This window comes from Camarhynchus parvulus, chromosome 5 (genome assembly GCF_901933205.1).
Source record: "Camarhynchus parvulus chromosome 5, STF_HiC, whole genome shotgun sequence".
Taxonomy (NCBI): Eukaryota; Metazoa; Chordata; class Aves; order Passeriformes; family Thraupidae; genus Camarhynchus; species Camarhynchus parvulus.
The window spans coordinates 53,090,069-53,113,126 of record NC_044575.1 but is presented as its reverse complement, the minus strand read 5'-3'; the positions used below and the strand labels follow the sequence as shown (position 1 = coordinate 53,113,126).

General features: G+C 45.9%; 1 protein-coding gene across 1 annotated transcript; it reads right to left on the bottom strand.

Annotated features, from left to right (window-relative positions):
- Positions 1 to 3,697: 3,697 nt before the first annotated feature.
- Positions 3,698 to 20,238, bottom strand: LOC115904671 (inverted formin-2-like). The gene is made up of 14 exons (XM_030950243.1): positions 20,133 to 20,238; positions 19,256 to 19,358; positions 19,087 to 19,172; positions 18,464 to 18,564; positions 17,061 to 17,131; positions 16,839 to 16,946; positions 15,878 to 15,948; positions 15,135 to 15,255; positions 14,402 to 14,566; positions 13,602 to 13,704; positions 12,614 to 12,772; positions 10,887 to 11,600; positions 9,355 to 9,414; positions 3,698 to 6,259 (listed from the first exon to the last, which is right to left on the bottom strand). The coding sequence occupies exons 2-13, from the start codon at positions 19,334 to 19,336 to the stop codon at positions 9,356 to 9,358; spliced, it is 1,839 nt and encodes a 612-aa protein (XP_030806103.1). The 5' UTR covers positions 19,337 to 19,358; positions 20,133 to 20,238; the 3' UTR covers positions 3,698 to 6,259; position 9,355.
- Between the last annotated feature and the right edge of the window lie 2,820 nt (positions 20,239 to 23,058).

The following is a 23,058-nucleotide window of genomic DNA, read 5'->3' as shown; positions in this document are numbered from 1 at the left end:
GGGAATAGTAATTCCTTGCAGATTCCCCTCTTCCTTTTGTTTTGTTTCTACTATGACTGCAAACAGTAAGGAGAAAAAGGGAATTTTCTTTTTCTTATTGCTAACAATATTTCTGTTGTGGTATTTTTCATCGATGTTTGTCAAAGTGTTTCAAATGAAGCCATTACCCCCATTTTAGAGATGGAGAAACTGAGGCAAAGGTTCTCTGCTTGCCTACAGCCCCTTAGGGAGCCAGTGGCAAAAAATGGGTAATGCTGGCATTTCATTTCAGTGCTCTGTCTGTCAAAATGCTCTTTGGTCTTTGCAGTCCACCTCTCATTAAGATCCAGATACTGCTGTGCCTCCATTTCCTCTTATCAAAAAGCTGGAAGCTGCTGGAAACCGGAAGCAGTTGGAAAAAGTTGGAAACAAAGTGAAAGCATTCACTTTTCACTCTGTAACTGCCCCTGCTGCTGGCAGGAATGTGGACTATGCGTGATTAAAGCCTGTGGACTCTGCCCTAGGGATGGAATTAATGGAAAACTCCTCTAAGGGAGCTGGCTCCACTTTTTGGCAGCTGGTGGTAAGGCAGGAACCTTGGGATGTGCTGCAGAAGGAGCCTGGGCCAGCAGCAGCAGCAGCTGTGGGTGGCAGATGTTTGGAGGCACTGCTGCTAAGACCACTTTGCTGGGCCCTGCAGCAGTGATGAGGCAGTCCAAGGAACCACGGAAATGTGTCTGTAGAGTATGGGGACAGCCTCTGAGAAGCAGGAGGCTGGGAGAAGATGTGTTGTAGGATCAGTAGAGGAATTTGTAGAGAATAGGGATGAAGTCTTCAAAATTGAAAGAAATGTCAACGGTTACTTCAACTGGGCCTTGTATGGCTAAAGGGATTAAAGACAGGACATAATAGCTTTAATCTTTGGGTATTTGCTAGGTTTGAGATAGGCCATGGTTTGAAGACATTGCTGTGCTCTGTCTCATTTGATCTACACACATTTGTGCTATTGTTTGCACCCAGACCTCTGCAGGCAGCTGTGTGTGTCACAAAATATGCCTTGTGGAGATCAGGGTCTCTTCTCTGTCCTCTAGACATCTAGCAAGGTAGAGCAGTTGAAAATATTTGGAGGGAGAAAACCTCCTTGTGCTGTTCTCCCTGGGGTCTCTCCAATTCAGGAGGTGTTTTAGAAAAACAAACCATTTGTGATTCAGGATGGGTTTGTAGACTGTTGGTGTGGTGAATGCAGTCACTACCCCTGGGGCATATTCTTCTATGTGTAACACTGGTTCACCAAAGAGGATTAACACACACACCTGAAGGGGTTTCTGCACTCTTATTACTCCTCCCTTTTCTACTTCTATCTGCTTCTTGCTGAACAGAGAATTATAAAAACATTGGTTGGAAAGGACCCTCGAAATGGTTTTGTCCAAGCTCCCTTTCAGAGGATCATCATCATTGCTCTGGTTTTGTCTAACTGAGCTGTGAAAATCTGAACAAATGGAGGTACAAAACATGGCAGTGTGCGTAGAAAAACCTGTTGCTCTCAAAGGGTGAGTCCTGGGAATTGTGCGCTACTGAGGATTTCATTTCGATTACAAAATCAGGTTGTGGGTTTCAAAGGATTACAGGACCAGATTTCATAGACCTGTTACCCTTTTTTGCCTGTGCTGATTCTGCTTCTCCTCTTTCTTCATCTATTCTGACTGATGGATTTGGACATTAATTGTCACTAATTCATGACTAAACTTACAGCTGACTATGCTGTATGAAGGGACATAAGTACCAGACAAACACATCAGGTTCTGCATGCCCTGAGCAGGGCAAACCAACCATGACCATAACAATGTAGGTGTCATCAGCAAAGACTGCTGATCTTAGAAAAAACCTACTTTGACAGGCTTGGGAGTGTATCTAAACTGACTTGATAGGAGCTGACTGCCACAGGGTGATTCTTGTCTTCTGACTTTGAGTAATGCAAGCTGAGCCTGCCTAAAATCTCCATTAGGGGAAGCACAGGGCTCCTGCTAATTCCTACAGACACCTGGCTCTGTGTGAATTGTCACACACAGCTCTTGCAGGAATTGTTTATGCTGCAGCAAAGAGAGCATTAGAGAGTTCCTAATGTGAATTAAGTGCTAGCACAGCATGGATGAAGGGGTGAGTTACTCACAGAGCTGACTGAATATGTTGATTAACTTGCAGTGATCAAATTCTCCCCTGGTATTTAAGGTCTAGTACCTGCTCTGTACTAAGGAATTGGAAACATTTTTCTTTACTATGGACCTCATTTCCTGTTGCAAATCCTGCAAATCCTGTAGTTATTTTGCAAGATTGACACCATGCAGTAATTGCAAACATCTAGAGAGGCCCTGTCACTATCACTGCCCCATTTTTAACCCTCTGTAGTGACACTGCTAGTAATGGGAAAGCTGTTTATCATATCCTGCCCACTTTTGATTGTGAGGTGACCAAACAAAATGTGGTTTCTGATGGAGTTGGTTGATGACTGTATTTGCTTTCAGACACATTATGGGGACACAACCTCATGACTAGCACGTTCACCCATATTTCATGACAGAATGAGCCAGGGTTCCTACAGTGCTGATGTTCAGCATTGGTAGGCTTGCATGTTGTACTTGTTTGATCACTGTGTACCAGAATTATGAAGCCCTAGATCCAGTCTTTACATTTAGATGGAATGGAAACTGGTTATTTTTCCTAAAAGAGGCTTATGCATTTTTCTTTTATTTCAATTTATCCTGCCTCTTTCTAAGTGGAACAGAAGGCATTTCTGAGCCCTGTTGGCTGTATGGAATGTAGGAGAGGACCAAATGATACACTCAGCCCGAGAGATCCTGGCATAGCCTTGAGATTTCAGCCATGCTCCAAGGAGAGTGCAAACCTGTGGTGCTGCTCATGAACTAGATATAGCTCCATTTATCTCTCTCCTTTTTTTCACAGAATCATTAACATTGGAGAGGGACCTCCAAGATCACCAGGTCCAACCTTTGACCAAACACCACTGTGCCAACTAAACCACAGCACTAAGTGTCACATCAAGTAGTTTCTTGAACATTTATACAGATGGTGAGATGTCATGTAGACAGAAAATTAGGAAGGCAAAAGTTCAGCTTGAATTCAATTGGGCCAGTGCTGTTAAAGATGATAAAAGGTGTTTTTATAAATATACTGCCAACAAAAGAGGGACAAGGAAAATGTCCATCCTTTTGGGGATGTGGAGGGGAACATTATCACCACAGATGGGGAAGAGGCTGCCTTCTTAGCTTCAGTCTTTAGCAGTAAGAATAATTATCCTCAGGGCAACCAGCCCCTGAGCTGGCAGACAGGGACAGAGAGCAGACGAGGTCCCCCACAATCCAGGAGGAAATTATCAGTGACCTGCTGTGCCATTTAGGCACTCACAAATCCATGGGGCTGGATGGGATCCACCCAAGGGTACCAAGCGAACTGGAAGAAGAGCAAAATAATTTGTAATTATTACTAAGCATATATGACAATTATTGGCATATATGACAATTATGCTTAGGTGCTTTATATCCTATGTGGAAAATATAGGACTTTGATGGATGAATTCTCATGAATTATAGGTCTTCCCCAGCCCCACCAGAGAAAGGAAACTCACCAAGTATTTATATTTATTCTAAACTTTGAAATATTTTCAGTATTGGAAAAAAAACCAAAAAACAAAGCCCACAAAAACTCCCCAAAAACTAACCCTGAAAATCCATCTCATTAAACAAACCTGATTTTTGGTGTGGAATATTTGGAAAAGACTTCTGCTGATTTCTCCCGTACTTTCATTTTATCATACAGCCAATGCTTAATTACAGAAGATGCATTTATTTGGCAGCAGGAAGCTTGTGGTGGTCACAGCCTGGCTTACATACCAGTCTCCATGTGCAGTTGCTGTAATACACCACAAAAATTCTATTTTGAGGTCTGTACTCGTGGTTGACTTAAAAGACCAAAGCTCTGTTGAATTGGCCATTATATTCTTTTCACCAACAATTAATTTGGTCTTGCAACCACTGAAAAATCTTCAGGGTCATGAGCTTTATTTCAAGCTCATAAATGGAACAAAACTCCACATCCCAGTTGAATTTCGGTCTTTGACCTGCTCTGATTCTTTTCTTCTGTTCTTCTGAAATAATCACTGTAATGGAAGCAGAGCTGCTCTGGAGCAATATATTATAAATGTTGTGCTTGAGGCTGCTGATTGGGATGTGATTGAATAGATAATTTACAGATGACTATTGAACAAAGAGCCTCTGGTGGCTCAAAATAACCCATTTCTTTGTAAACTCTTGAAAGCAGGGGAAAGATAATGCCAAAAACCCTCTCTGTTAAGGCCAAGGTAAGCACACAGAGTAATAAAAACTCTGGCTGTGGAAATGAGCTGCTCCCTCTGGGTGGAAATGAGGGAAGCTGAAAGACCCAGATGGAGAATTGGACACATGCTGTAGCATCTGAAGTGAGCAGCCAGTGGGGCATCAGCAGGAGAGGTTCCCTAGGTAACACCCAGAGAACCTGTTTGTTCCCCACTCCTGCATCTCCAAATGATGCTGTTCCCATTGATCAAACAGTGGGGAGGTGAGGAGGAGGCTGGCTGTGCACAGCTAGCCTGGGCTGCACAGAGCTGAAATAATGTGTTTAATACTCAGGTTTTTGCAGCTTGGAGTCTAATCTGAGGGCAGCAGAGCTAGATTGAGGAGTGAAAATATGGTGCTTGGGTGATGTGCTCTGAGACTGGAAAAGAGGGGGGAAAAAGGGGAGACACCTGTAGATGTGATAGAGACAGTCCTGCAAATCAAACCTGGGTGCATGGTTCTCCAGGGAATTCTGGGGGTTCTCCATGGTTCTCCAGGGAATTTCTGCCAGCAGAAATGAGTTTTCTGTTGCAACAGGGCTGTGCTACTCTGCAGTGTCTCCTGCACTGATCCTGCCCACGTGTCTGTTCTCATTTCTGCTTCTGTTGACCAGTTCTCAATATGCTCATAGTGATGCCTTGGTTAAAGCAAACCAGTGATTTAATTCTTGGTTTCACTTCTAAGTTTTCAGTATTACAAGGACATTACAAGTCCTATTAAGCAGAGCAAAATAAGCTTTAGCCTGCACATTAGTTTAGCCACAGTGAGTTATCATATAAATGAACAGTTCTGAAATGTACCCAGCTCTTCCACTGGATTTATGTTTCAGCACATATCACACCACAGATTCAACAAACATAGATCAATTTAAATGGACAGCTATGTACAAAATTATTATACAGTGTTATTACAAAACTTGAGAAATAAAGCTCTGAATTTTGAGAACACAGTACTGCACAGTCCCAGTTTTAAAGCCAAAGTAACACGATTCCACACGTTCTGCAGCTTGGACACAGACTCTGGAGTACAAGCAGGTGACAATGGAAGTCAAACCCAGAGATTTACTACAGGATAAACTGAAAATGTGTCCAAGAGAACACTCTGGAAAACCTCTTCCTTTTGCTTTAGTAAGAGAAACCAGAGCCCTGGCTCTCCAAATGTTGATGGTTGCACCAGCAGGTGTGGCAAGACTACTTAAGACTCCTGATGCACTTCAACTTAATTGCACATAAGCATCATGTAGGAACCAGACACTGTTTATATGGCCATATGCTGAGTAAAATACATACTTTTTCTTTTACTTGCTTTTTCCCCCTGTAACCCATTTCCCTTGCTTTAAGTGATTGAGAGTAAAAATACATTTGTCTAATCTGGGTCTTGGACCTGGTCCAATATAAGTCATCAGTGGGCAAGGAGAAGAGGGACTTAACACACCTCCACCTGTGATGGTACAGCCATTGCTTAATTTATACCCTTAATTTAGTTGAGGCACTGCTGTTTTTAACACTTCTTCAAGGGCTAAACACTGCAGTCTGTTCTTGGGCCACACTCAGCTGTCATTTCAAGAGGAGTTTGGCCTAAGAGCAGGCTGAAAGCCTTGACTTCCATGACAGTGGATGTTAGATCTGACCCTTTCACCACCACTATGCAAGAGCCATCCTCTGCCCCCACAGGTGCCCAGTGCACAGGCTGGGGGGTCCAAAGTCTCTGGGGAGGCTCTTTAGGTCCTGGGAGGGGAGTGAGAGGCTGCATGAGGAGAAGCTGTGGGTCTTCATGGGGCAGAAGTTGTCCATGGTGGCATTTCACTGATGCAGAACCTGGAGTCTCAGAAGCTGGCAGCACTCCAGGGACACATGAGAGGTTCTCTCATACCTTCTGCCTTGCCATGACACCTGCAGGAACAAGGGGAAATGCAAATTATTTGCAACTATGAACAAAAGTGGTCTGTTTTTGCATGCATGTGTATCTAATGGTGGAGGTGCTACTAGGGAAATCAGTTTCATCTGTTCCTCAGATAACCTAAAAACAGGTAGTTTGATGTACTTAATAAAAACCTCATGTCTCCAGAACCAATCTTGATACTCCAGAGTTTGGGCAACTTTGCTTTTAAGTTTAGTTCAATAACATATATCCTTCTAGGTATTAAATTACTGAGGTAACTAAATCTAGAGGATTTAGCAGGACTGTCGGAAGGATGGGGCAGCACACTGCAGCTTGTCTCACTCCATAACTGAATCAAGTACCATTTCTGAAGGCAGACATGAAGGCAGAGGCTAGCAGGGAGATTAGATTGATGACATTCTCACAGTCTTTTTAAAAACTGCCCACAGACAATACTGGGTCTGGAGAAGGGGAGGTGAAGCATCTGTCCCTCAAGAATGAAAGGAAAACCTGGACTCTCAATCCCTTCTGTGTCTTTGCAGGGGAAGGTTGATATGCCACTGTGCCACGTGCATGTCACAGCTGCCCTTTTCCCTCCCTCCTTGCCAGGCTGTGGTCTGTACTCCTGGTTTGGTCTTCCTTTTATTTTCTAGGGAATAAATCAAGCAGATTTGTGAGCAGGGAAATTACTAAAGCCCAGTTGCTGAAGCCCAGTTGCTCATGGACTTGTGGTTTCAAGGTTTTTCTCTCCCCTAAACATTCCAAGTGACATACAGAGGGGAGGAAAAGGGGAGCTGCACAAACAGACACGAACATTTGTCTCTAGGAATTCTCTATGATTTAAGGCAGGCACACTCAAAGAGCAGCTCTCTCAAGTTCAGGTGTTTGTACAGTCTCTCCTCTCTTTTACTGTCACCTTTATAAAATGATTCTTTAAACTCTTTCTGGACTTGGCTGGAAATGAGCTGAGATGTTACCAGGGTGCACACAAACAGTGTGACCACCAGTGCCTTGATTCCAGAGGAAAAACGAAACCATTTCTTTCAAGAACATGAAGATAATGTGGAATACCACTCTCTAATTTAGATGTGAGAGCTGACATTTAGAGACATTATTACAGAAATTGCTGCATAACAAGATATGGTCAAAGTGAGGCAAGAATTCAGTAGCTCATTACAGTCTTTGAGTGCTCTGAAACATTATCACAGAGTCTCAGGCTGTTCCTGCCCTCTGCTGCTGTCAGGGAAGCTCTAAAAACTCATAAGGGGTTTGAGTCTTGATCCCTTACAGCTGGATCTGCACAAGAAGGAAGAAAATTTCTGTGGCTTCACCGACACCCATTAAATTCCCCATCAACAAATTCACCAGAGAAAGAAATATCCTGTACCAAAAGAGAACTAGTGGGGACCTGAACAGACCATGTATGCTTGGGACAAAACATAAAATAAAAAAAAAATAGGTGGAAGATCCTAGGAAAAAATATTGATTGCTAACACTCCAGGCTTGCTGAATCTGTCTTATCAAGAAGCTCAGTCTTATCTGTCTCATCAAGACAGGAGCTGCATTTGGGAGAGGAAGCTCTCTGCAGGAGACAAAGACAAGCAAATGGGTTTTTGCTTCTCCTGGCCTTGCTTTGTGACAGAAGAAGAAGAGGAAAAAGAGAAGTGCAGGTTTCAAGGTGCAGCTCATTGCTGCCCTCCTGGCATCAAAGCCCAGGTAGGCTCTGCTGGTGCAATGCCAGGCACTGCATTCCAAGGAGGCAATGAAACTCCTGCCTGACTTCAGAAAGGTACTGTGGGTCCATGCATTCGTCTGTGCTGCATTTCTATGTCTTCCCAGGACAAAGCAAAACTGTGTTTTATATATTTTTTTTTCAAATATTATTGTTTTTAAGCCTGTATGCTTTAAAAATTTTTTGAGTTAAGCTTAATTCATGGTTCCAGCTGCCCTTCCAATGCAGCATGTCCTCTGGTCCTGGTGTACTTCTCACCTATGCTCCATTACTACTGATTTCTGTTCCTGCAGGAAATCTTCCTTAGGATTTTTAAACAAACAGAGCTACTTCCACTTCATGTACTCCTATGGTACTGCAAGAAAAGGGCCAAAAGGAGGGCAGGAGTAGTGAGGACTGTAACTACCCAATGTATATCCCATTTTCTCTTGCTAGAAGTGATGTTCCAGGTGCAGGAACAAAAGCAATCCTGTGGAGAAATCCTGCACAGATTCCTCCTGTCTCTGTGCAGGAGCAGGGCTCCCAGCTGGGCTCCCAGCCCCAGAGAACTGGGGATGCTGGACAATAAATACATTCCTTTCAGGAAACAAGACAAAGAGATTTGATGATATTGATTTAGTTCATAAGAGATGCTCATCAGCATGGAAAGGACAATGTGTAACTATGCAATTTCAGTACAGTGGGAGTTTCACTTGTTTATTTTTCTTGCTTTTCTTTCCACTTGCTGCAAAAACGGGAAGTTTTGCAAATGGAAGCCTCATCCTGAAACTCCTTTTGAGGGACAATTGTATGTTGCCAGCATCAGTGAAGGATGCAGGGAACTTGTGTGCAACTCTGGAGTTGAATTTAGCTTTGAGTGGGAGCTGGTATCTTGCCCCAGCTAGTATTTGCCCCTGTGTCCAGTGTTTTATTCCCTTTTCCAGACACTCATATTTAAACAGTGCTATAGAAAGTGGTTACCCACCAGCAAACCAAATGTTCTTTGCTAGAGGTAGGTACTGAAATTGCATTTTTACAGTTTTTGAGAAAATAATGTGATCAAAGCAAGGACTTTGTTCATCACATGAAGTCTGATTGTTTGGTTAGAATAATGGCTTTTAATTATCTGCAGGGAGAAGCAGTTTGGCTGCTGCTGACACAGAGGACAAACATGTGGGCTGTGACCCTGTGTCGAGTGGAGATCAGCACTGACTCCACTCAACACAAGATCAACACCCTGGAGAGTAAAAATCAGAGTAACAAATTTATTTCACATGTGTTTGTGATTAGACACAAAGACAAAAAGCTTAGGTGATATGCTGAATACTGATTAGGTCTGTGAAGTCCCAGTGCTGTGGTTAGTTCACAAAAAAAAATCTTTGTGAGTTTACATACCTCATTGTGCCACACAATCTTTTTTTGTTTTATTATCTCCAGTATCAGTCTCAACCTCTGCTTTTGAACAAAAGAGAGACACCAAATATATCTGATCATGGCAAGGCCAAGGTAACAACAGGGAACTTTTTATGATGAAAATACTGTCTAGTAGCAGAGAGATCCCTAAGAACATAGAATCTTTGACTGGTTTGGGTTGGAAGGGACCTTAAAGATCATCTAGTTCCAACCCTCTTGATGCCATCCCTGAGTGCCCAGAGAGCCCTGTGACTTTTGCAGGCTGGGGTCAGTTCTTAAGCCAGAAGTCCTAATTTCAGGTGTCAGGAAAGCATTGCCAGGGCTGGAAGCATGGGATGCTCCCATTGCTGTAGCTTCTGCTCCTCAGATGAAGCAAGTTCAGGAAGCAACATTACAGGAAATAACTTCTCATTTGTGGCTTGTTTTTAACCAGGGGAAAGTAGCATGTTTAGAAACGTAAATAACTACAACCCTGGGGCATGCTGCATTAAAAGGGTAAGTCCCTCTGTGGTAGCTGCTCAACCTATGCTCTCTTTCTCAGCAATGGGTATTCAAACCCTCCTTTCCTTTCTCCTTGAAAGGCAAAAATCAAGCCTTGGTAAAAAGAGACTTTCCCATTTGCCTGCCCATTTGTTTGACCTCAGGATCTTGCAGGAAACAGGCTTTGGAAGGTGTACTGTAAGTTCTAAAGGCTGACAGATCCATCTGTCTTCCCTATGAGGCATCTCCAATTTGGGATTTAGGTACCCACCCAAGGGTGGCAGGATCTAAAGGACTTGGACACTCTTCCCAGGTTTGGGACTGGCTGAAGATTTTGGAAAGAAGAGAGGGGACTGTGTAGCTCCAGGAGCTGAGCTCCCTCCCAGCCCCAGCAGGGCAGCCCAGTGGAGGATGGATCCTTGGTGGAAGCATCAGCAGGATGCTCTTTTTCAGTGACTGACCTTTCCCCCTCCCTCTGCAGTGATGGTTTGAGGGCCTGATGTTTAGAAGCACCTAAAGCACCCCTGGGGCAGGTTGTCAGGCAAAGTGCTGCTGCAATGAGGGGAAAAACCAAACAAGCCCAAGGCAGCACTGATGTTGCTGCTTTTATGTGTTTATAAGTAGTTCAGAGGGGTGATTGCTGATTAAGTACCGAGTATTAACTGCTCTTAATCACTGCTCTGGAGCCTAATGGAGCTCTTGTTTGCACATAACCGTGCCTGTAGCTGTCTTTAGCACACTTGACAGATGTGCTTATTGCCATCTTTACTGCATATGTGTAATGGGCTTTTGAATTATTGATTCATCATTACTCCTTTATAAACTACTTATACATGTCACCAGAATGAACTATGCTTGTGTTTTTCTTTTTAAAGCTCTTTCAGGTTTGAAAAATATAATAGCTGCACAAAACAGTGTGACTCTAGGGGCAGGGGGCACTGGGCCCTGAAGTGGAAAGAAACAGGTGTATACAGATATATCAGGAAGGTTCCCACATCTAAGTCAGTCCCCAAGGGCTAGTTAAAATAGGCTACCTGAGTAGCTTTTGCTGTGCCTCTTCTTCTTCTTCCTTTTTCCTGATGGCCTCTGCTTTTCCCTGTCACTGTGAGTTTGCTCTGGGGGAAGTGTTGCTGAGCAAGAGGAGTCAGTGGCTGGCTCCTCTGAGAAGGACTTGTCTTGAGAGGTGTCCAACAGCGAGTCTGTACCAGGGTCTTCATTCTCCTTCGTCATTTCTTTAGACTCTGCCTGCTGAGCCTCATGGCAGGGGGCAGGCTGAGCACTGTCTGAGCCATCAGCTGGGCATTCCTTGTCATGGCCTTCTGACATGGACCCGTTAGTCCAGCTGAGTTGGTCTCTCAGAGCAGGGGCTGAACTGCTGCTCACAAAGCTTATCCTTGTGCCTATGTCAGCCACAGAGAAGCCAAGGGAGCCTCTCTTTGTGCTGGGCTGGAGGCTTTCCACGTTGTTTGCCTGCTCCATCCCGGGGCCCAGCGTGGTCTGACTGGTTCCATCAGCTTCCACCACACTCTCTGAGGGGCTTTTGGTCTGGGACTCCAGAGGCAGCTTTCCTCCACCACTGTTTGTAGATAATACCTGGCCTGAAGCTGAAGCATTTGTAACACCTCCACCTGTCTCCATCAGGGCAGTGGTTGAGGGTGGAGTGCTTTCTGAGGGATGATCATCCTTGTTTTGCTCAGTCTTGTCATCAATCTGCTTCCCTGCTGCTTGTGGATCCTTCATGCTCTGTCCTTTAAACAGAAAACACACAATCAGCCACAGCTGCAGTCTCACCATGAATCAGCCAAGATGCACCTACCCTGCAGAGGTTACAGGTCAGCAGCTGCCTGAGGAGGGAGTACTGACCCTAAAGCAGCTCCAATGCAGCTCTCCAACGTAGAGGCAGCACCAGTTTATCCTCCCTGTACCTCCCCTCCTTACACCCATGTGGTCACCCTGGCTGGACTCCAGGCTCCAGCTCAGCAAAGCCCCTGATTTGTTTTCAGCAGGTGTTAATGTGTCTTTGCTACAAAATGGCTTATATCCATGGAAGCTCCAGGACTTGCAAAGAAACCTTAAAGTCTACAGCAGAAGAGAGACCCTGCCTGTGAGGTCCTGGACCAGGCTGGACTTGGCTGTGTGAGGACTTCAAGGCTGCCCATTAACCAGACTGAACCTGCCCTGCAGAGCACGCCTAGGAGAGCCATGGACAGACCAATGTCCTTGGATTTGCCTAACTGCACTGACACTGAGGTCAAGAGACCAAAGAAAAGCTAAACCCATGAGGCTGTCTCCTCACAAACACCTAAAGGACTTGGGTACTTCTGCATATAGGGCTTCTTACCTTTTTTAAAGGGTTTCTTCAGTCTCCCAAGTGTAGACTAAGATGGGATACAGCAGTCTCTAAGACAGGAACACACTGTGCTACTGAGACTTGAGAGCATGCAGGGCACTTGTGTGGGGATAACAGCAGTGCCCCATCAGCATGGTGCCATGGCTGACATGTGGGTCAAGCACCTCACAGGGTTTATCAACACAGATGCAGGGCCATGCTGCTCCAAATTCCTGCTAATTTTGGGACAGACCTGTCTAGCAACAGCTCAAGGCTCTCTGCTCCTCTTCGCCTTGGCACTGGCTGCAAAGCCTCCTTAAATAAAATGCCCCAAATGCAAACACAAAGGCTTCTGGCTGCTGCATGCTTGGCTCAGGCTCAGAGGCAGACGGGAATGAAGAGCTGCAGGTACAGTCAGGTCTGTGTCCTTACCAGACTGGCTCTCCTCCAGGCTCTCTGCAGACAAGGCTTTAGGAGCTGCCTCTGACTCGTGTCTGTTCTTTGTCTTCCTCAGCGTGAAGCCTTTCCTGATGTCGGCGAGCAGGGCGTCGATGACACACACCTCCTCCTGCTTCATCAGCCCCTTCTTGACTGGGAGAGAGGGATGGGAGTTACCCCTGCCCCTGAGACAGGCCAGCAGGACACTGCAGTGATGCCACTGCTGGAGGTGCCTCCTGCTGCCCCAGCACAAGCAGCCACTGGGCAGGAGCAAGGCACCTACAGCAGACATGGGAGCAGCTCTGTGATCCCACAGCAGTGCTCCGTGATCCCACAGCAGCCCATCCTGGTGAAGACAAGGGATTTACTCACAAATCCTGGTGCTATAGCTTGGCACCAGTGGCACCAGTTCTACCTGGACACATCCCTGGTTGTCCCATGACCGTGAAATATTCTCTGTTTTTATCAATGTTGGTGGGAACCCTTCTTTTTTTTTGGAGGAAAAATAATTTTGATTTTTCTTTCCTCTCTGCTTCTTCCAATTGCATTTTTTAGTCTTTCATTTTCATCCAGCAGAAGGCATATTTAAGCAACATGCAAGATTTTTGGGGCAAATGTGGTAAAGAGAGACTATTCAAGTGTATACAGGGACCTTGGATGGTGGATAAGTCAAATGTTTCTTTTTAGATTTGGGATTCAAAATTTATGTTTAGAAACTGGAAAAGTTAACTGAAATATTTAATTTATGGTGATTTTCTTTCTTCTTTGCTGTTCAGTCAGCAAACCTAAAATTAACTTCTGTGCCCAGCTGCAACTGTGGAAAGTCAATTCTTAGCTATGCCTGTAAGACACCTAAAAGCCTTTAGACAGCCAGCACCTAGAAACCTACAAAATAAATGACCACTACTGGTCCATTAAAGCAGGACCACCAAAGAGCTCCTATGGCTCCATCTCTATTTTTGAAGCCATTTCAGATACTCACTGACTTTTCCATTTTCTCCCTTCTGTCTCTTGCCCTCTTCCTCTTCTAGCTGTTTTTTCCTCTTCTCTGCTTTGGCAGCTTGCTCCTTTCTGTCCTTGTTTTCCTGCAGGGAGGGAACAGTGGCATGAGAAGGTTGGGTGAATGTCTGCTAAAGAAGATGACGAAGAGAAGGGAGATGTATAGATGAAGGAAGAGAAATTCTGGCTTTGTCCTGTGCAATAAATAAAATGGGCATTGGGAATAAGGGCTGTCTTACCAAAATGGTGAGAGGGGACTGCTGACTTGGCCAGGACTCTGCCACGTCCCAGCTGGAGGTGGCAGTGGTGCTATGCCTCACACAGCTACCTGCAGTGTGCTCACCTGCCTGACCTCGAGCTGAGGTGAAAGAGGGAGATACTGAAGCCACAGCTTTTCCAAACAGGTGGCTTTTTTACTACATATCCCCCTTCTGAGCCTGTTTGCTCAGGTTGGAGCAAAGGGTTACATTTTGTAAGCCCCTTTCTCTACAACTTGCACACTTAGCCCAAAAGCATCTTTGTGATTGACTCTGCAGCTAAAATTACAACAAAATCACAAATCCCTGGTGTTTGGCCCAGGCCCAGCAGCACCAGAACCTCCATCCATGAGGATGCAGTGGAGGAGGGGTCAGACACCACTTCACTGGGAGACCTGATGCCAAGTGCCAAAAGGAGGAGGCTGTAACCAGATTCCCCCCTGGACTGGGGTGCCCATGCCACCCCTGTCCATTGGAGCAGCTTCCAGCACTAAGGATGCTCAGCATCCTCTGTGCAGGGGCCAACCTTCAGGGCTCGGATGAAGAGGTCTCTGAAGGTCTTCATGATGCTAAATATGTCCTCTAAGGACAACTTGCTTGGATCTTCACAGAGATAATTTGCAAGTTCTTCTCTCTTCTTTTCAATGGTTTCAAATTCTTCTTCCAGCTTTCTGGAGGCATCAATGCTGTCCTGAAACACATTAAATGCACACTGTAAAACACCATCCAGAGGACAACGAGTGAAGTGCACTCACAGAGAAAGGATTAGAGCTTAGATAGGACTCTGGGTCCTGGCTTTTAACTGCAGCTTTTGGAAAGCAGGTGGGAAGAAATTAAGATTTGCAGATATCTTTACTCTTGGCAACTGCGCTGTGCCAATTTATAGGGCAGTCTGGCTTGAGCAAGACATAGAAAGCTCCATGCAAAGCTTAATTCCAAGCAAAGGGCTTCACTCTGGTGATCCACACAGAAGGTGACCATCTTCTCTTAAAGTGAGGAGTCACACAGGAGCATGGACAGAGCAGCTGGGGCACACACCCTAAGAAATGGCCTCACCAAAGGTATCTAGGTTTGGGGTGCAGCTGGCCAATGCATATTTGGGTTGTGCAGCATTGCATCCTATTTCCAAAGAGGAAATTTGAGAGCATGTCTTGTGGCAATATTTTCTCCCCTCTCATGAGGCTCCTCAGCTGCAGATGTACCATGCACCAGCTCTCTGTGTGTAATGGGGGAGATCTAAGATTAGCTCCATGACTGACCTGGATGGGTTTCTCATACTGTTGTTTCACATCCTCATTTGATGATAAGACTTTCCGCTGAAGCTCCAGCAACTTCTTTAAATTGGTACCAGACTCCGTGCGTATAATATCAAGATTAATTCTGAAATCACACAGAACCCTGCCATTAGCTGACACTCCAGCATCTTGAGCTGACCAAGGAGTGAACAAGTCTGAACTGGTGCTTTGATCACCCCTTTGTTTCCCACCACTGCACTAAACTGAACCCTGCGCTCTAAACTCTCTATACAGCCCAAGCTCATGGAAAACAGCTTCCCCCCACAGTACTTATGGAAAAGCTGCCAGGTCTACCTACAATTCTGTGTATTGGGTAGATGAGTGCCAAAAAAAGCCCATCCCTTCAAAAGGCTGCTCCCCACCCATGCTCACTTTCCCTGCCTGGAGGTACCTCAGAAATGTCTGGGTAGCTGACCCTCACCAGCTCCTGCCACCACAAAGGCAGTGCACATTTCAGAAGGGTCTGGGAGGCAGTTTTAACTGACTGCTCTGCAAATTTCAGTCCTAAGTGTTGCCAGCTGTAGTAGAATTATTATATATTAAAGGGCTTTCAACATTCATCAACCAAATCTTTCAGTTAAAACTATGTAAGATGCCATCTTGTTAATCTCTATACCAGCTGTGTGTGTCCTAATTTCTGGTACATTGTTGATGTGCATGGGATTTATTTTTGTTTTTAATTCAAAGGAAGTAACACACAATTTTACCCTGCTGCTTTTGAAACATATTCAAGATCCTTTGGCAGTTCCAGTAGGTCCTTGTGGCTGTTTTCTACTTCCTGAAGAGGAAGAGAGAAAGAAGTGTTATTTGGTGTGTGGCAGGAGCCAAGGGGAAGCTGGGGGGAAGACACATGGACAGAAGTGTCCAGGAAGGATGACTGTGCTGAGTTCTGCTATTGTCCCCCTGTCTGTAGTTTGCACATTCAGAGAGGAAAGGCATTTCCTCTGGCTATAAAAACGCAGAAGAGAACTGAACCCTCAGAAATACTTGTAATTCAAAGCAAAGCAGAGCTCTTCTTGAGCATGGAGGGAGGCAGGACTGTGGTTTGATGCAATCTGACACTTCCCACAGTCCCAGAAGGGTACTAAAAGGCCTTGAGTCTTGCATTCTTTACTTTCACAGCTGTTCTTGCTGAAGCCACTGCCAGCTAAAGCGGGGCTTGAACATGAGTAACTGAAACCAAGGGACATTGATGAATGAAGGTGGCAGAGCAGAGCATGAAGATAAAAACAGCATTGCAGGGAATAGGAGAGCCATGGGGGCCTGGAGAGAAGCATGAAAAGCCTGAGCACAGTCTGGAGGAAAAGGGAAAGTCCATGGAAAGGCAGAAAGGCTGAATGGGTACAGATGAGCCAGGACAGCTTTGTGCTCTGTGGTTTGCAGCTGCTGATGTGCAGATTGCACAAATATGAAAGGAAGTTGCAGACACTGTGGGAAAAGATGCTGGAGGGAAGCAGATCAAGTCCTAAAATAAGGAGTAGTGCCCACAAGCAGCCTCCACCAGAGTCACCAAAGTGATTCAAATTCTCCTGACTTGTGACACTCTGGGTTTGCCAGGGAGGATGTGAGTATGAGCGTGCGGCATTAGCCAACAGCAGAGTAGGAGAAATGTTTCATCTGTGATAAAACCCTCCCTCTTCCCTACTGTGCAGGACTTGGCAGTGGTACCTCCAGAATATGGTGGAGCAGTGTAATGCGGGTTTGGTTGGCTTTGGTTTCTGTTAGTTTGAGTAAAGTGCTGATTTTAAACCCATCGGCATCGCCCGTGTGACTTCCCTACAAAAGAGGAAAAAAAGCAGATGTAACTCCTGTGTCCATCCAAATTACAACCCTAAAGGAGATCATTCACAGACTGTGATGGGGGGAGGAGAAGACAAAAAAAGTCCTTACGTAGTTCAGGAAGTTTCCAACTTTGAGAATCAGTTGACAAAAGACTGGCAGGCGATGACTGGTCAGAAGATCTGAAAAACATAAGGGACTTTTAAGCAAAAGCCTCTGTTTCACCAGAACATTTCCTAAACTGCATTGAAATTGGGATTCTGAATTCCACTAATCAAATCTGGTATTTTGTCTTTGCAGCCCAATGCCCAACCAGCAGAGAAGCTGATTCCATGTTGATTCAGTTCCATGGGCTGTCAAAATCTTTGTTGACTTATGTTTCTTTCTTTACATCTGGTCTCTCATTTCCTAATGGCAAATAACCTGGAGTAGGACCCTCCTCACTAAGAGCAGTCAAGGTCCTGCCTTCCCTGCAAATTTCCCAGTGTGGGCGAGGGTAACTGGGCTGCAAATTGAATCTTGCCAACTTCATTTAGCTGTGCTGTGAAGCCAGTTCTGACTGCATTATGATCACCTGCCAGCTGCTAAAACCAGACATGCTCACCCTGTTCCTGGTCTCTCATGGTAGAGGTGATTATTGACCAGACATGAAGAGTGCAGTCCCTGTCCTTGCTCTTACAACAGGGTGCTGCAGTGCTGTGCTTTCTGCAGCACTCAGCTTTGAGGCAGGAACAGCTCCAAAAGAACAGCTGGGCTGCTGGGAAGTCACTTTGGGGGAAGCTTCAATTTATCCTAGTAACTGCTGCAATGCCAGCTGGAGAAACCCCCAGCAGGAGTTGGGGGAACTGGCTCTGTAGGACAGGTGACACTTGACAGTGCCAAGAAGAGCATACAGCTCTCAGAGGAGTGGGACCAAAGGCTTCTGCCACAGGAAGCCAAAATCTATTGCATAAACTTTCTGTGTACTCACCATATTGGAGCATCAGCAATTTATAACCCAAAATAACAACCTTTTTCTTCTGGTTCCATTTCTAGGCAGGGAAATACTAAAGCATTGCTGCTTTTGGAGGAAGTTTTCTGGCAGTAGAGAAAATTACTGTATTATGAAGTTCTTAATTTGGGAAATAATGCTGGATGGATGAATTAGCTGCAGCAGGGCCAGCTCTGCTGTCTAAATTCAGCTCCTTTGAAAGGGCTGATGAACTTCCAGCACTTCACCATTCAAAGTATTTCAGGAGAATACATCTGCTGCAGAAAAAAGGGATGAGGATGACAGAAAATAATCTTTGGTCGTGTTATGGGCTTTGACCATCAGTAGAGATACCTAAAGTTGCATCCCATTTGCAGCAAACCAGTGAATGGACCACACAGGAGTTCTTTGGGGTTTGGGTAGTAATACTGCAGAACTCCAGGAGAGTTTTGGGGGTAACACTGCAGAGCTCCAGGGAAGTTTTGTGGAAGTAGAAATTTCCTGTCTTAAATCAGACCCAGAAATAAGCTCAGGTCATCCATACCTTCACAGGCTCTCCGGATGGCTTCAGCTTTGGGCTGAATCATGTCGAGCACGACAGTGGTCTCTTCGCAGATCAGCATACACTCAATGCGCAGCTGGTAGCTGAGGGTGGAGATGGATTCTCAGCATAAAGGCACTGGGATCTCAGCCAGCACAGCAGCCCCTTTCCCACATCACCAGCAAGCCCATGCCACCCCACAGCATGCCAACCACATCCACACCAAACCACTGGTGTGGCCTGTGGAGGGAGGAGAGGGGCTGCTGCTGGCCCTGAGGACCAGCAGGGATGTGGGTTCTGCTGCTGTATTGTGATCATCAAAGGGAAGAGTTTCCCCTTCCTGGCACTGCATTTGGCACTGCCTTTCACTAGCTTATGGAGCCTCCTTTGGCAGACCTGACCCTGAGTATGGGCCAGCTTCAGCTGGTTCAGAGGGAGAGGGCGTGCTGGATCAGGAAGAGCCCTTCATCTAAGGATAACAGGGAAAGGGATAGCTGCAAGGTGGAAGGGGAAATCCACCAGTTATATCCATCAGTATTGGTCTGTGAGGCTCCTATAAAGAAACTTAAACTTCCCAGAGGCATCAAGAAACAGGCTGGGCTGAAGTTTATGACTAACAACCTTACCTGGGAATCTGAAGGAGGAGGAGATAGAACTGATCTGCATTTGCTAGCTTTGATTTCTCTTCTTTGAAGGCCTTCAGGTTTTCTATCTAATGAGAAATAAAGAATCAAGACTGCAGGGCTGCTCTATGTGCTCAGCTCTGTGAACCAAGGGTAATGTTTTCCTCCTGACCTCATGCTTTTCAGGCAGCAGCTTCAGCAACTGCTTCAGAACCTCAACATCAAACTTGGTCCGGTCCCCATTCTGGATCATGGCAGTCACCTCTTCATTGGAGCTGCAGGGAGGAGGAGCAGAGCCAGCCATCAACCAAAGACCACTTTCCAACTATCACACACTACCAAGAGATTTATCTGTGCAAGGACTCTGTGCTTTCCCTAGTAAAGAACCACAATAATCCAAAAGAAAAGGGATCTCCCCACAAGTAACCTGGAATCAGGACCTGGATCCCTGCTATGACCCAAATTTTATTTCTGGCCCTGATCAAATGATTCAAGGACAGAGATGAATCTTGCAACTGAGATTCTGTCTCTGAGCATTTTTTTATCTTAAAAGAAAATGGAATTCTTCATTTGTCCATTGCCCCCGATTTGAGGAGGGATTTGACCTCCAGGTGTGTCTCACAATCTGTGTCACCCTAAGAGTCTGTGCCACAACTTTATCTAAAATGGAGATCTAACTCCTTTGCCAACACATGGGGAAGCTGTATGCAAAAACATAATCAAACTTCTAAACTCAATAGTTTTTTGAAGACAGTGTAGGACAAAATGGGGAATGTTCAGATGATTTAGTAGCACGGACCACCAAAGCACATTGGCTAGAAGAGATTTCGTGAGGACCTTCCAGATACTGCAAAACCTGCTCAGAGTTTTGTCAACTGTCACAAAAACTGGCCATATCTTACCATTTAAATTGCTTCAAAAATATGTTCAAATTGAGACTTTTCTTGGAGTCCAAAAATGTGATCTTCATTAAAGAAAAAGAAGATATCTCATATTAGATGAGCTGTCTGCAGGGATCTTTACTCGACAAAACGAGGGGGTCTCCTCACCTCCTTCGGCTCTGCCTTCACTGGTGCTGCTGTCTTCTCCTTGGGGGTTGGCTGTGGGAAGCAGAACAGCTGCTCAATGCTGCTGTAGTTGGGCTCTATCATCTCCTCGCTGCTGCTGCTCACAGAAGCCCACATTGAGTGGCTCTCTGAAAGAAAGAAAAAGTGTTCAGACTGGCTGCAGGGAGAGCTGAAAGCTCCTGGTGCTTGGGACAAGGTGAGCTGCTAGCAAGGGACACTCTTCAGGATGTGAATGAAATAAGAAGAGACATATTAATCTCTCAATATGACATATTTATCCATATTAGTGGACAAATGGTCATTACTGAGGAGGGGCAAGTGCCACAGGTGGGATCCAAAAGGGCTGCAGGGCAATGAAACCTGCTAGGGGGAGGCAGCACTGGGCACACAGAGGCTGTGCAGCCCCATCCCTCCCTGTAAAACTGTGCTCTCCATGCTGGGCAAGCTGGATCAGCATGACAAGGACCTCAGACATTTTGTTTCTAGTTCCCTGGTTGATATAGTTCTTGCTTCCTTGCATCCCAACAGAGGGACTGGGCACAACTTGGACATTTTCTGACTATGTCCTTCTCCATTTTTCATTTTATACTCAAGTCTCCTTGTATAATGCTGGCTACAAGACTGCTTGAATTAATTGCTACTGCAATTTCCTATATCTTAAAAAAAATCATCACCCTAACATGCCTGTAGAAGACTCTACTGCAAAAATCCCAACATTTTACTGCTCTTGTGATTGAAGACATGCCTTATTTAGATTTCACCTCTGCCTACTATCATGCAGTGGATGCCTTGCTTGTCTAGGACAAAGCTGACACAGCTTGTCCAAGCTTCTTCTCACATTTCATGCTCCACTTTGAATCCACTAGTAGAGGGAAATGTAACCCAAAAATCAAGAGATATGTGATATGATCCTCACATGCACTCTTACTCATGACTTTAATATACCTAGATACAAGCACAGATGAGCTGGGTAATAAAAGTCTGGGGAACTCAGATCAGAGCCTGATCTAAGGCACGTCACAGTGATTAGGAAAATATTCCCATCCCTTTCTCTTCTTTTAAGTTCAAAGTATTTTAGTTATAAAAAAGCTATTCCAAAGTACTAATTCAGTTGGAATAGTTACTATTACATTAGTAGCTTCATGTTACTTTTATATCAGCTCTGTAGGTCAAAAGTAAAGGAAATCAGGGAAGTTCTGTATCTAAACAGAGTCAACCACATCTGACAAACTTTAAGATAGTATTTCTTCCCCTGGGAAGCAAAAGCAGCAGTGTAAAGCACCCCTAAAGCAGCAGTGACTTTATGCCAGAAGCACCCACCTCTCACTACGTTGGAGGGCAGCTTCTGCCAGTTCAGCTTCTTCATTCTCAGCGTTGGTGTCTTCACTGTCTTGTGGGGAGGCCTGCCCAAGCCCAGGGGGCAGCTGTACTGGGAGGCCACCACGGCTTCTATGTGATCTCCTGTCATGCCAGGAAGGAGGGGTGGAGGAGGAGGGATGCCACCCATGCCAGGCAATGGAAGTGGAGGAGGAGGGATGCCACCCATGCCAGGCAATGGAGGTGGAGGAGGAGGGATGCCACCCATGCCAGGCAATGGAGGTGGAGGGGGTGGGATGCCACCCATGCCAGGCAATGGAGGTGGAGGGGGAGGGATGCCACCCATGCCAGGCAATGGAGGTGGAGGAGGAGGAATACCAACCATGCCAGGCAGTGGGGGTGGAGGAGGAGGAGAGGGAATAGCCCCCATGCCAGGCAGTGATGGAGGAGGAGGGGGAATAGCCCCCATGCCAGGCAGTGGGGGTGGAGGGGGAGGGATGCCAGGGAGTGGAGGGGCTGGAGGTGTATTTGTCATGGGGGATGTGGGGGTCATGGCTGCTGTGCCAGAGGGCAGAGGTGGTGGGGCTGGAGGTGCCGGGTTGGGAGCGGTGTTGGAGGGAGGGTTGGATTTCTCTGGCAGGGCACAGCAGGCTGTGAACTGGCAGGATGAGATCTTCTTTTCGTTGTCCAGTGGCCCTGAGGGTGTTGCTGGCGCCCTGGTGGGGTTTGATGACCCCACAGCACACCGAGCTGCGCGTGCACATGGCTCTGGCTCAGCCTGGGCAGCTCCAGCTGCGCTCCCAGACAGGCGGGTTTCAGCTCGCTTCTGCCTGCTTGGATGTTTTTTGATAGACAGCAGCCTCTCAATGACTTCTTCAACTGTGTTCCCTTGGACTAGAGAAAGGAGTCAGGGTCAGGGAAGGGAACAAGGCCCACAGTTCATCCTTTTCAACCCTCACCAAGCAGTAGATCTGGAGCCATAGAGAGTCCATTTCCTGGTGTCACTTTACACAACTGCACTTTTGGCTTCTAGGCAATTTCCTTCCCATGTGCCCAGCCCACAAACACTTCATAGCACGCCTGCCAGCAAGACAGGCCAGCACCAGTGGCAGGATGCCAGTGAGGACAGATTCCCACTGACTCCCATGAGCCAAACTCAGGGATTAACCATTAAAACAAGACTGGGAATCCCAAGCCCACTGCTAAATGTGGCCACCCACAGGGATTAAGTTTATACAGAAGGTATAGCTTTGTCTCACTTCTGTTCAGCTCTCACCAAGTCCCACAGATTATTTCCTGCACAGTGGGGAAAGGCTTTTATGGGACAAAGGAAAACAAGAGGAGTGAGTAAGGCTGGGTGGATGTGTGACTCTTACTGTCATTGGCAAGTAAAAGGGCTCTGTTCACTACAGCATCCAAGGACTCCCAGAGCAGGAGGCTGGAGTGATGAGAGGGTTCCAGGTGCAGCAGGCTCTGCAGGATGGACAGCAGCTGGACAGAGACGGGAGAGCGGCTCACCTGGAAGACAGAGCAGCTTCTGTCACAGCAAGGCTGGCTCCCAGCAAAGTGCATTAACTTGGCCATTGTGTGA